The sequence below is a fragment of the Macrotis lagotis genome, chromosome 5, assembly GCF_037893015.1.
Source record: "Macrotis lagotis isolate mMagLag1 chromosome 5, bilby.v1.9.chrom.fasta, whole genome shotgun sequence".
Taxonomy (NCBI): domain Eukaryota; kingdom Metazoa; phylum Chordata; class Mammalia; order Peramelemorphia; family Peramelidae; genus Macrotis; species Macrotis lagotis.
Window position 1 is genome coordinate 256,509 of NC_133662.1, and position 14,276 is coordinate 270,784.

The window sequence follows — 14,276 nt, forward strand, 5'->3', positions numbered from 1 at the left end:
AAAAAAAAAAAAAAAAAAAAAAAAGCATGACCAGATCTCCAGGAAATAATGGAAAATGCAATGAACAAAAGCCAAGAAATATTGTAGCTAGTAAAAGCAGTATTAAGAGCAACTTTGAGCAACCAAGTCATTCTGATGATTATAAATACCTAAATTAACTTCAAAGATCTTATAAAGGAAAATGTTGTCTGAATTCAGTAAAAAGAAGTGGCAAATATGTGCATGTGAATATGTGTGTGTATATATATATATATATATATATATATATATATATATACTCATTATAATATAAATTAAAAAAACAAAAAAAATTATACATTATTAACCAATTAAAAAGTCATCTGACTATGGACAGGCTTGTACTCAAATGATAGCAGGCTCTCAACATCTTAAATTCTCCACATAAAATGTTCGGTATTTCACAAACCATAAGCTACCTTGTCCTTCTTGGATAGAACCAATTTCTCTTGTCTTATTCTTTAAAAAAATGATTGCTTTACCTAGACAGACAAGTTAGTGATGGTACTATTTAACATTTCCATAAATGAACTTTAAGAGGAAATACCCAGGAAAATCTCTAAATTCCAAAAACTCTAAAGCAGTAAACAAAAATGTCATTAAGCTTCTATAAGAATATAAGATAAAAGAATTGAAATTAAAAATCTAGTCTTAAAAATCTAAGGTAATTCTACTTGATAATAATGACAATAAAGTAGAATTTGTTGATATCAATTATTCACTGATAGCTGTAGAAGCCTAGACCAAAAAGGAATAATAATGAACAAGTTTTTGTTTGGCTGACAAAAGAAGTAAAGCAAAGGGACAACAGGGATCAACTTGTCCCTCTCTTCATTCAATAGATCAGGAAACAAAGAAAAGGATAATTATCTCAGGAACTGTTTTGTTTCACATAAGATCATTACCAAAAAAAAAATCCTGGCAGTAACTCAGTGCTTTTCAGATACTTGCTATCTCACTAAGACCTTTCTAAACCCAAAATAGCTTACTAAATAACATACTCAACCAATATAAATGCTAGAGTGATCACACTGAAACCACCCTCTCAAGGATTACCACTGACACAACTCCCAAATCCAGAGAAGGGTTTCTGTCCTCAGCCTTCTGAGTTTCACTGCATTACAGACATAGCTCAGCATCTCTAAGAATTTTTCCTCCTGTGTCTCCTAAAGTTCCATGCTCTCTGAATTCTCCTTAATCTCTTTAACTTCTCCCAGACTTGAAATGACTTGCTCCTCTCCTAGACTTTTTAGAATCCTTATTTTTCCTTCAAAGCTCAACTTATTAAAGACTTTATTTGAGTTTTACAATTTTCCCCCAATCTTACTTCCCTCCCCCCACAGAAAGCAATTTGTCAGTCTTAACTTTGTTTCCATGTTGTACATTGATCCAAATTGAGTGTGATGAGAGAGAAATCATATCATTAAGGAAGAAGCAAAAAGTATAAGAGATAACAAGATCAGGAAATAAGATATCTGTTTTTTTTCTAAATTAAAGGGAATAGTCCTTGAACTTTGATCAAACTCCACGGTTCTTTATCTGGATACAGATGGCACTCTGCCCTGCAGACAGCCCCAAATTGTTCCCAATTGTTGCACTGTTGGAATGAGAGAGTCCTTCAGGGTTGAACATCACCCCCATGTTGCTGTTAGGGTGTACAGTGTTTTTCTGGTTCTGCTCATCTCACTCAGCATCAGTTCATGCAAATCCCTCCAGGCTTCCCTGAATTCCCATCCCTCCTGGTTTCTAATAGAACAATAGTGTTCTATGACATGTATATACCACAGTTTGCTAAGCCATTCCCCAATTGAAGGACATTTACTGGATTTCCAATTCTTTGCCACCACAAACTGGGCTGCTATGAATATTTTTGTATAAGTGATGTTTTTACCCTTTTTTCATCATCTCTTCAGGGTATAGACCCAGTAGTGGTATTATTGAGTCAAAGGGTATGCTCATTTTTGTTGCCCTTTGGGCGTAGTTACAAATTTCTCTCCAGAAAGGTTGAATGAGTTCACAGCTCCACCAACAGTGTAAGTGTCCCAGATTTCCCACAACCCTTCCAACAATGATCATTATCCTTTCTAATCATATTGGCCAGTCTGAGAGGTATGAGGTGGTACCACAGAGAAGCAAAGGTCAACTTAAATGCCATTTCCTACATAAGGCAGATTCTTTTGCTCTTCTTGGTTGTTCCCCATCAAAATCGTCTTATTTTTATTTTTTATATACATATGCATATACTCTTATATATGTGTTTTCTCCCTAAATAGAATGTAAGACCTGTTGTATAGGCAAGGACTGGATGGATTTAGTCTTTGTAGCCCTAGTGCCCAGGACAATGTCTGACACAAAATAGGCATTTAATAAAAGCTTATTGATTGGCTGATTCTTTATCTTTTGTTGGCTCTTCCTTCTAGGAACCCCATGAAGTGAATATTCCTAAAGATTCAATCCCTAATTGTCTTCTCTTCACTCTCTCCATGCTCTCCTTTAACAAGGTCATTTGCTCCCATGATTTCAACTATCATCTCTTCTTAGACAACTCAAATCTTTATTTTAACCCTAACCTCTCTTCTGAACTGCAGAGTACATATCCAGTTACATCGAAGTTAGCCCTTCATGGATGTCCCACTAACAACCCAAACTCAAGACCTTCAAAACTGAACTTAGGTATCTGGTCACTCATTCAAAACTTCTCTTATTCTTGACTCTTCCCCCACCTTCACTCTTAGATCTAATCTGTTATAGTGCTTTTTCTATAATAAATCTCATGTCAGGGGTGGCTAGGTGGCGCAGTGGACAGAGCATCGGCCTTGGAGTCAGGAGTACCTGGGTTCAAATCCAACCTCAGACACTTAATAATTACCTAGCCATGTGGCCTTGGGCAAGCCACTTAACCCCATTGCCTTGAAAAATCTAAAAAAAAAAATAAATAAATCTCATGTCAGTCTTCTACTCTCTATTCTTGGTGCCATCATCATAGTATTGACCACCAACCTGAACAACTAGCTATATAACATTCTTTTTTTTTTTTTTAGATTTTTGCAGGGCAAATGAGGTTAAGTGGCTTGCCCAAAGCCACACGGCCAGGTAATTATTAAGTGTCTGAGACTGGATTTGAACCCAGGTACTCCTGACTCCAAGGCCGGTGCTCTGTCCACTACGCCACCTAGCCGCCCCGCTATATAACATTCTTACAGGGCTTTCTGTCTCTATTCTTTCTCTTTTAGAAATTATCCTTCGAAGTTTAAAAATCAACTGGAAAATTTGGGAGAGACAATTAATACCTTGCAACAAGAAAACAAATCCTTAGAAAATACAATTGGACAAATACAAAATGAGAATAATTTTCTCAGATCCTCAATTGGGGAAATGCAAAAAGCAAATAATTCTCTCAAAACCTCAATTGGTCAAATGGAAAGCTCTTTCAAAAGTAGAACTGACCAACTGGAAAAGGAGTTGCAAAGGGTTAATGAAGAAAACTCCTCCCTAAAAAAAAAAAAAGAATGGAGTCTGCAGAAACTAATGACTCCATGAGATAGCAAGAGCCAGTTAAACAAAATCAAAAAATAGAAGAAAATGTAAAATACCTCATCAGCAAAACCACTGGCCTTGAGAATAGATCAAGATGGGGGCCAACCTGAAAATTATTGGACTTCCTGAAAACACTGAAAAGAAAAAAAGCCTGGACTTAATATTACAGGATCTAGTGATGGAACACTGCCCTGATATCATGGAACCAGAGGGCAAAGTAGTTATTGAAAGAATACATCGATCCCCTCCAGAAAAAGATCCTAACATAATGAAAACACCAAGGAATGTTGTGGCCAAATTCCAGAACTATCAGATAAAAGAGAAAATCCTGCAAGCAGCCAGAAAGAAATGATTGAAATATCAAGGAGCCACAGCAAGGATTACGCAGGACCTGGCTGTATCAACATTAAGGGATCAAAGGGCCTGGAACAAGATATTTCAAAGAGCAAGGGAGCTTGGAATGCAGCCAAGAATCTACTATCCCGCAAAGCTGAGCTTTTTCTTCCAGGGAAAAAGATAGACATTTAATGAAATGGAAGAATTCAAAAAATTCCTGATGAAAAGACCAGAGTTAAATAGAAAATTTGGACATCAAACAGGAAGTTCAAGAGATACATGAAAAGGTTAAAAAAAAGGGGGGGGGGGCAGTAAAAGAAAAAAAATTGCTATCCAATAAGTTGAAACTGGTTATATCCCAGCAAGGGGAAAAAGATTCTCATAAATCTTGAGAACTGTAACTCTAAAAGAGAGAATATACCTAGCCATAAGTGATGGACATTCATGACCTATCCATGAGACTGCTATCCAACTGGCTTTAACCCCACTTGTGAGAAAGACTCTAATAACTCTCAAGAATTTTAACTCTGTTAGATAGAATACACTTAACTAGAAGTGACAGATACTCAGAATTTTCTATGACTGAGATAGAATGATCTAAAAAACACTACCTCCTTAAAAAGGGGGGCAGGAAGGAGATGGGAGGAGGGAGGGGATTGAATGGGGCAAATCTCATTACACTAAAAGGTACAAAATACCTATGGTAATAGAGGGGAAGAAGGGAGGAGATGAGAAACAGCTGAATCTTCTTCTCATCAGACTTGGCTTAAAGTCAATTTACACATACTTAGTTAACTTAAAAAACATCTAACCTTTGAAGTATTAAAAGGGGAAAAGGGGAGGGGAGGACAGGGAAAGGGAGGGGGAGTGGGGAAAAAGGGAAACTAACAAAAGGAAGGGAAGGGAAAAAGAAAAAAGGGAAAGGGGAAAGAAAGGGGAAGGGGTGATATAGGAGGGCAAACACACTGAAGGGGGTGGTATTCAGAAACAAAATACTGGGGAATGTGGATAAGGGGGGGAAGGGGGAAAATAAAAACAGAGGGAAGACAGCGTGGAGGGCAATAAAGAATTAGTAATCATAACTTTGAATGTGAATGGGATGAACTCTCCCTTAAAACGAAAGCCAATAGCAGAGTGGATTAAAAACCAGAATCCTACAATATGCGGTTTACAAGAAACTCATTTGAAGCAGAGAGATACATATAGAGTAAAGGTAAAAAGTTGGAGCAAAATATATTTTGCTTCAGCTGAAGTACAAAAAAGCAAGGGTAGCAATCCTTGTCTCAGACAAAGCAGCAGTAAAAATAGATAGCATGAAAAGAGATAAGGAAGGAAACTTTATCTTCCTAAAAGGGACCATTAACAATAAAATCATTTCAATATTGAATGGGATAGCATCCAAATTCTTAGAGGAGAAGCTGAAAGAACTACAGGAAGACATAGACAGGAAAACTCTACTAGTGGGGAGACGTCAACCTCCCGCTCTCAGATCTAGATAAATTGAATCATAAAATAAACAAGAAAGAAGTTAAGGAGGTAAATAGATTGTTAGAAAAACTAGATACAGTAGACTTATGGAGGAAATTGAATGGGGATAGAAAGGAATATACCTTTTTCTCTGCAGTACATGGAACCTATAAAAAAATTGACAATGTACTAGGACATAAAAACCTAATGATCAACTGCAGAAAGGCAAAAATAGTGCATACATCTTTCTCAGATCACAATGCAATAAAAGTCATATGCAATATTGGGCCAAGGAGATATAGACCCAGAACACCGATTGGAAACTGAATAACCTCATTTTAAAGAATGAGTGGACCAAAAAACAAATTATAGAAAGAATTAACCATTTCATCCTATATAATGATAACAGTGAAACAACATACCAAAACCTATGAGATTCACTCAAAGCGGCTCTCAGGGGATATATTATAGCTTTAAATGCTAACATGAATAAATCAGAGAAAGAAGAGGAAATCAATGAATTAAACAGGCAACTAAAAAAAATTAGAGAAAGAACAAATCAAAAATCCCCAACTGAATATCAAACTAGAAATTCTAAAAATTAAAGGAGAAATCAATAAAATTGAAAGCAAAAAACTATTGAATTAATAAATAAAACCAAAAGTTGGTATTATGAAAAACCAATAAAATTGATAAACCTCTGGTCAATTAGATTAAAAAAAGAGAAAGAAGAAAACCAAATTGCTAGTATCATAAATGAAAAAAAAAGGTGAACTCAGCACCAATGAGAAGAAAATTAGAGTAATAATTCGAAATTATTTTGCCCAACTCTATGCCAATAAATTTGATAATCTAAGTGAAATGGATGAATATTTACAAAAATATAAGTTGCCCAGGTTAAATGAAGAGGAGATTAAATACCTAAACAACCCTATCTCAGAAAAAGAAATTCAAGAAGCCATCACTGAACTCCCTAAGAAAAAATCTCCAGGGCCTGATGGATTCACAAGTGAATTCTACCAAACATTTAAGGAACAATTGGTTCTAATTCTATATAAACTCTTTGGAAAAATAGGGAAAGATGGAATTCTGCCTAACTCTTTCTATGAAACCAATATGGTGCTGTTACCTAAACCAGGAAGAGTTAAAACAGAGAAAGAAAATTATAGACCTATTTCCCTGATGAATGCAAAAAATCTTAAATAAAATCTTAGCAAAAAGATTACAACAAGTTATCACTAGGATAATACATTATGATCAAGTAGGATTTATCCCAGGAATGCAGGGTTGGTTCAATATTAGGAAAACTGTTAGTATACTCAATTATATCAATAACAAACCTATCAGAAATTACATGATCATATCAATAGATGCTGAAAAAGCTTTTGACAAAATACAGCATCCATTCCTACTAAAAACTCTAGAGAGTGTAGGAATAAATGGACTGTTCCTTAGAATAATTAGCAGTATCCATTTGAAACCATCAACAAGCATTATATTCAACGGGGAGAAGCTAGAGGCATTCCCAATAAGATCAGGGGTGAAACAAGGGTGCCCATTATCACCACTACTATTCAATATTGTATTAGAAATGTTAGCTTCAGCAATTAGAGAAGAAAAAGAAATTGAAGGAATTAGAACTGGTAAGGAAGAGACAAAACTCCCACTCTTTGCAGATGACATGATGGTCTACCTAGAGAATCCCAAGAAATCATTCAAAAAACTACTGGAAACAATTAGCAATTTTAGCAAAGTTGCAGGTTATAAAATAAACCCTCATAAATCCTCAACTTTTCTATATATGTTTAGCAAGATACAGCAGGAAGAGCTAGAAAGAGAAATCCCATTCAAAGTAACCTCAGACAATATAAAATACCTGGGAGTCTATTTTCCAAGGCAGATTCAGAAACTTTTTGAAAACAATTTTAAAACACTTCTCACACAAATTAAATCAGATTTAAATAACTGGGCAAATATCAACTGCTCATGGATAGGTAGAGCTAATATAATAAAAATGACAATTCTACCAAAACTAAACTACCTGCCTTAGTGCTCTACCAATCAAAATTTCAAAAAATTATTTTAATGGGTTAGAAAAAATTGTAAGTAAATTCATATGAAGAAACAAAAAGTCAAGAATTTCCAGGAACTTAATGAAAAAAAAATGCAACAGAAGTGGGCTTAGCCCTACCTGATTTAAAATTATATTATAAAGCATCAGTCATCAAAACTGTTTGGTATTGGCTAAGAAATAGAGTTAGTGGACCAGTGGAATAGACTAGGTGTAAAAGCAGGAGATGATTATAGTAATCTGCTGTTTGATAAACCCAGAGTCCAGCTATTGGGATAAAAACTCTCTCTTTGATAAAAACTGCTGAGAAAATTGGAAGTTAATATGGAAAAAACTTAGATTAGACCAACACCTAACACCCTTTACCAAGATAAGATTCAAATGGTTACAGGATTTAGACATAAAAAACAATACTATAAGCAAATTAGAAGATCAAGGACTAGTTTACCTGTCAGATCTATGGAAAGGGGAGCAATTTATGACTAAGGAAGAGTTGGCAAATATCACCAAAAACCAACTAAATGATTTCGATTACATTAAATTAAAAAGCTTTTGCACAGATAAAACCACTCTAACCAAGATCAAAAGAAATGTAGTAAATTGGGAAACAATCTTTACAACTAATGATTCTGACAAAGGACTTTCTAAAATATACAGAGAACTGAGTCATATTTTTTTTAAAAAAAGGCATTCCCCAATTGACAAATGGTCAAAGAACATGCAAAGGCAATTTACAGATGAGGTGATCAAAGCAATCCATAGCCATATGAAAAATTGCTCTAAATCATTAATTATTAAAGAAATACAGATTAAAGCTTCTCTGAGGTACTACCTCACAAGTCTCAGACTGGTCAATATGACCAGAAAGGATAATCATCATTGTTGGAAGGGTTGTGGGAAATCTGGGACATTATTATACTGTTGGTGGAGCTGTGAACTCATCCAACCTTTCTGGAGAGAAATTTGTAACTATGCCCAAAGGGCAACAAAAATGAGGATACCCTTTGATACAGCTATACCACTACTGGGTCTATACCCTGAAGAGATGAAAAAGGGTAAAAACATCATTTATACAAAAATATTCATAGCAATCCTGCTTGTGGTGGCAAAGAATTGGAAATTAATTAAATGTCCTTCAATTGGGGAATGGGTTAGCAAACTGTGGCATATGTATGTCATGGAACACTGTTGTTCTATTAGAAACCAGGAGGGATGGGATATCAGGGAAGCCTGGAGGGATTTGCATGAACTGATGCTGAGTGAGATGAGCAGAACCAGAAAAACACTGTACACCCTAACAGCAACATGGGGGTGATGTTCAACCCTGAAGGACTCTCTCATTCCAACAGTGCAACAATTGGGAACAATTTGGGGCTGTCTGCAGGGCAGAGTGCCATCTGTATCCAGATAAAGAGCTGTGGTGTTTGAACAAAGTTGAAGGACTATTCCCTTTAATTAAAAAAAAAACTCAGATATCTTATTTTCTGATCTTGTTATCTCTTAGGCTTTTTGTCTCTTCCTTAAGGATATGATTTCTCTCTCATCACACTCAATTTGGATTAATGTACAGTATGGAAACAAAGTAAAGACTGGAAGATTGCTTTCCTGGGGGGGGGGAAGATTGGGGGGAAATTGTAAAACTCAATATCTTTAATAAAAAATAAAGTTAAAAAAATTATCCTTTGAAATCAATGCTAAACTTTTCTTTACATAGACTTCATCACTGCCATTCTCTGTTTAAAATCTTCCTATAGCTCCTTAATGTCTACTGAGTTCAGTGGAGACACCTCTGATTGGCATCCAAAGCCCTCCTTTCAGGCAAACCAAAATGGAATACTTGTGCCTACTGTAACGACTTTCTGATTTTGTTACTTTTGGTTCCTAATACTAGAAATGTCCCTATCAAACAGCTCAAGTGCTTTGCATCCCATCTGATCCGACCTCCTCAAATTCCTACCCATCCTTTAATGGCTCTACTAGTAAGTGAGAATCACTTTAAATTCCAACTCCTTCCCTAAAGCCACCTCTTTCCAGAAAAAGTTTTTGTCATAAACAAATCATGAATTTTTCTCATCATACAGTCAATATCTGATGCCCTAGACATGCACTGTTCTTTACAAGTTAGAGATGTATAAATATTATATTCTCTAGCACTTCAACACAGCGACTTGCTTATAGCAGATATGTATTTAAAGTCTGTTGAATAAGTTTACCTACCAGACTTAAAAGTTTTATGACAGCAGTGGCCTTCTCCTCTACAACTTTGATTTTTTTAATTGGATTGAGTCAAATCATACTGCATCTACATCAAATTCATCTAGGCTATAAGAAAACTATGTCCAATCTTTGCTAAGCCCTAATGGATCCAAAAAAAAGTGTCCCAAGAAACTCTTAAAAAACTTCTAAGTTGCACGAGCAAAGGCAGTTTCCTAAACTATGACTTTCCCAAAAGGGCAAGAATAAGGTTCCTGAAGGACCGCACCTGCTGGGTTCACTTTCCAGCTTGGGGGCCCCGGCGAGCAGGCGGGTACTGAATGCTGGAGGGCTGTGTGACGAGAGGGAAGGCCTCGTGCGCAGCGCCCCGCGCTCCGGGGAGCCCCCGTCACCCCCGGGGGAGGCGCCCCCTCCGGCGCCCCTCCACTCGGGGCCTTCCAGGCTGTGCCACGGGGAAGCCTCGGGGGCTGCATCCCCGGCCGGCACCCCCGGCCCCGACGGCAGTCCAGGGCGACAAGCTGTGCAGCGGAGCTCCGAGCGCGGCCGCCAGCCGCTGCCCATCTGCCCCCGCTCCCGCGGGCACCTCCCAGCGGCGGGCAGCCCCCAGCACGCGGAGGCCCGGAGGCCCGCGGGGGCCCCTTCGCTCCAGGCGGCGCCCACACCCACGCGGGCTTGGGGCTCGGGTGAATTCCGGCTCCGGCCCGGCTCCGGCCCGGCTCCCGCCCGGCCCCGGCTCCCTCACCTCCCTGGAAGCTTGGCGCTCCTCTTCCAGAACTGTTTGCTGTTGTCTCCAGCCATGGCTCGGGCCCCGGGAGTGGGCTGCAGGCGGGGCCGGGGGAGGGGAGGAGCCGAAGAGACGCCCCCGGGACCCCGCCAGCCGCGGGCCGGGGAAGGCCGCTTCGCTCTTGCTGCAGCCGCCGCCACCGCCGCTGGTCACCCGCTCCCACCTCCTGGGGGCGCCATCTTGGATGTGGGCACCCCGCCTCCTCCTTACGACACAGTGACGCCGCCATTGGTCAGCCGCGGTGGCTGTCGCCGCGCAGGCCAATGAAGAGCGTGTGTCGTGTGAGTCGCCGAAGCCGAGATGTACGTCAGGAGTCTGGCATACAGGTGGGCAGTGGGGGAGGAGTCCTAGAGGATGGAAAGGAGGGACTTGGAAGCGCCAATCACTGGGAAGAATGGGAATAGGTAAAGAAACACGCACCTTTGGGAGAAGACCACACTTTTTTGTTGAGTTGGGGCTCTTAGGACCCCGAGTTGACTTTTTTCTTTTTCTTTTTCCTCTTCTCTTTTCTCTCTCTCTTCCTTTTCCCTTTAATTTCCTTTCCCTTTTTCTTTTTTTTTTGGGAGGAGTGGAGTGAGAAAAGAGAGCTAGGAGAGAAACAGGAAAAGAACTCTTGTTCTAAAAGTTAGGAACTTATGAAAAAATATGAACTCAGAACAAACTGAAATATATTTTTTCTTTTTTTTAGACGTGGCTAATATGGAAATATTTTGCATGATTTCATGTATAATTGTATATATAATTGATGTCCTTTACTTGCCTTCTTAGCAGGTGGGAGAGTGGAAGAGAGGGAAAGAATTTGGAACTCAAAATTTAAAAAGAAAAGAAGGTTAATGTATAACCCATATCAGATTACACATTGTTATGGGAAGAGGGAAGGAAAAGGAAAGGAGAAAAATATGGAATGCAAAATCTTACAGAAAAATGATTGTTGAAAAATATCTATATTAGTTGGAAAAATAAATTGATTAACTAAAAAAGAAAAAAGAAGAATGTTAAAAATAAATAACAAATTTATTTTTAAAAATGAAATAAAAGTTAGAAACCCTAGCATTCCAATGTGCTAGCTCCTGTCACCAGCTATTTGACCCTGCTCTATAAACACAATGAAAAAACCTTCCCCTTCTGGATCACAACTTCTTTACCCACAAAGCAAAGACATTGCCTTTGAGTCAGGACTATCACTTCTGCAATAAAACAGTGGTTGGTTGATGAGAATCCAATTAAGCACTTAGGGAATGAGGTGTACCACATAGAAGAAGTGGTCCACATAGAAGAAGTAGTCTTTGAACCAATGCCATTCACATACTACATGTTCTACATTCTTTCAGTTACTTTGGAGAGGCAAGCAGTGGACAGAGAGCTGGGCCCCAAACAAGAAGGTCTAGGTTCAAGTCTTACTTCTGACATTACTGGCTAAATAGTGACTAGTCATTCTAACTTTTCAGTGTTACAGGCAATTCTTAAGCATCTACTAAATAAACAAAAACTGCAAAGGACATGAGTGATCAACTATCAGTATACAGAAAGATGATATTGAATAATATTATGGGAAGAGCACTGTCTAGGAAATTATAGAGGTGAGATCATAAGCAGTTGACTATAATAGATAGTATTTTTAAGTGCATTAGAAACAGACAAAAATATTTTTTTCAATAATGAGGCTGAAAGTCATTATTTCTTTATGACAACCCAAATGCTGACAAACAGAATACAAGAAATTGTATAATGTCCTCAATCCATAATTCATTGAGACCAGGGTACCAAATATCATTATTTGGGAGGGCATGATTGCTCTCCATTGGTTCAATCAATAAAGTTAGAGAAGTACCCTTCAAACATCCTTGTTTTTAGAAAAACCCTTCGGGAATCTATTTCTGTTTTCAAACTGTACTGCCTATTGGGATGGTTTCACATGCTCACTACCCCTTTTCAAACAACTTTTACCCCTTTCTTCAAGCTTCTTTTGTCCCATGACTTCAGTGATGTAAGATCTGTGTAGAAATCATTCAACTCATGTTTTTATAGACTTGGATCATATCCTCTCACTCTTCCCCACACACTTCCATCAAACCTCTTTTTTTCCCCTGACTTGTTATACTCAAATGGAAACTGCTCCATCTATCCCTTTGATCATTTTTAATGGACATTTTCTAATCATATCTACTGAAACACTGTGATCAGAGCTAAACATAGCATTTCAGATATGGATATGTCATGATTTTGTGCCGAATACAAAAAAAAATCTCTTTCTATGAGAATTTAGTTAATCTTAATCATAGCAACAAAGTAGATCAAAAAGAGGATCTCTCTTGAAATAGGCATCACTTATTTCTCTTATTATCTCCAACTAGTTAATATCTAGAAAACTTTAGTATCTCATACTTCCTTAAAGGCAGCCCTTACTAAGAATCAGGCTCACAGGATTTCAAAACATAAGACAGTTTTATTTATGGGGAATACAGAAAAGACATCACCATTCAAGCCCAAAAGAATCACTTCCCCAGCCCCATCATCCAAACTTGCCTTCCAGGAACCAGTACAGTCCTTATGGCCCATAATCCTACCTTGAGTGGTGCTCCAGAAAGAGGAATGTCTCTGGATCTGTACCCTCACTTGGGTATTCTGCTCCTGATGCCTCCACTTCCATTGATGTTCTCCAGTACTTGCTTGTTCACCATTCTCTCTTGTAATCTGCTTACTGACTGTTGATGTTTGTCACCTCCATGATCTTCAGTCCTTCAGCTCATAGCATAATTAATTGCATTAGAGGAACCTCAGCAGCCTGTAATACAAGCAGGTATTTCTCTCTTCTGGGGGCCAGAATGCCTCTAGGCTATTTATACCTTATGTTGTTTTTAACACTAGAGTCTCAGAGCACCACTCTAAACATTATTGCCTTTTAACCTGTCTTGGACCATTTCTGCAATCTAATGAAACTTACCAACAACCTTCTCAAAACAATGTTTTAAAATCAATATAAATATATATTTATATGTCTTTATATATACATATTAATATTCCATTTAAAAATTGAAATTTAAAAAAAAATTTAAGTAACTCTAAATCTCTATTGATTATAGAAATGCAAATTAAAACAACTCTGAGGTATCATCTCACAGCTATCAGACAGGCTAATATGACAAAAGGCGAAAATGATAAATGTAGGAGGGGACGTGGGAAAACTGGGACCCTAATGCATTGTTTGTGGAGTTGAGAATTGATCTAACCATTCTGGAGAGCAATTTGGACTTAGGCCCAGCATTACCAGTGCTAGTTCTATATCCCAAAGACCTCAAAAAAAGGTGAGGGAAAGGACCTATTTATACAAAAAATATTTATGGCAATTCTTTTTGTTGTGATTAAGATTTGGAAATTGAGAAGATGACTGTCAATTGGGGAATGGCTAAACAAGCTGGGGCGTATGATCGTGATGGAATTATTGTGCTATAAAAAAATAATGGGGGGGCGGCTAGGTGGCATAGTGGATAAAGCACCGGCCTTGGAGTCAGGAGTACCTGGGTTCAATTCCAATCTCAGACACTTAATAATTGTCTAGCTGTGTGGCCTTGGGCAAGCCACTTAACCCCACTTGCCTTGCAAAAACTAATAAAAAAAATGGAAGGGTGATTTCAGAAAAACCTGGAAAGACTTACATAAACTGAGGCAGAATGGAGTGAGCAGAACTAGGAAAACATTCTATACAGTAACAGCAATATTGTACAATGAAGAACTGTAAAATGACTTAGCTCTTCTCAGCAAAACAATGATCCAAGATAATCCTAAATGACTAATGATGAAGCATACTGTTTGTCTCCAGATTTGAATATAGACTGAAGCTTGATATTT

At 38.0% G+C, this 14,276-nt stretch overlaps 2 protein-coding genes across 4 annotated transcripts in view; one reads left to right on the forward strand and one right to left on the reverse strand.

The window, feature by feature from the left end:
- TBC1D22B (TBC1 domain family member 22B) overlaps nt 1-10,610 on the reverse strand; it is a 131,160-nt gene extending 120,550 nt beyond the window's left edge. For 2 of the 3 annotated variants that reach the window (XM_074236385.1, XM_074236386.1), the window contains exon 1: nt 10,386-10,610. In XM_074236385.1, coding sequence (XP_074092486.1) covers nt 10,386-10,441 — 56 coding nt within the window. In that variant the 5' untranslated portion in view covers nt 10,442-10,610. The remainder of the gene's footprint in view (nt 1-10,385) is intronic. The other variant, XM_074236384.1, reaches the window with a different exon arrangement.
- Nucleotides 10,440-14,276, forward strand: part of TMEM217B (transmembrane protein 217B) — a 47,996-nt gene continuing 44,159 nt past the window's right edge. The window contains exons 1-2 of the mRNA XM_074187649.1: nt 10,440-10,468; nt 10,558-10,753. Of these exons, the coding sequence (XP_074043750.1) occupies nt 10,440-10,468; nt 10,558-10,753 (225 nt within the window). The remainder of the gene's footprint in view (nt 10,469-10,557; nt 10,754-14,276) is intronic.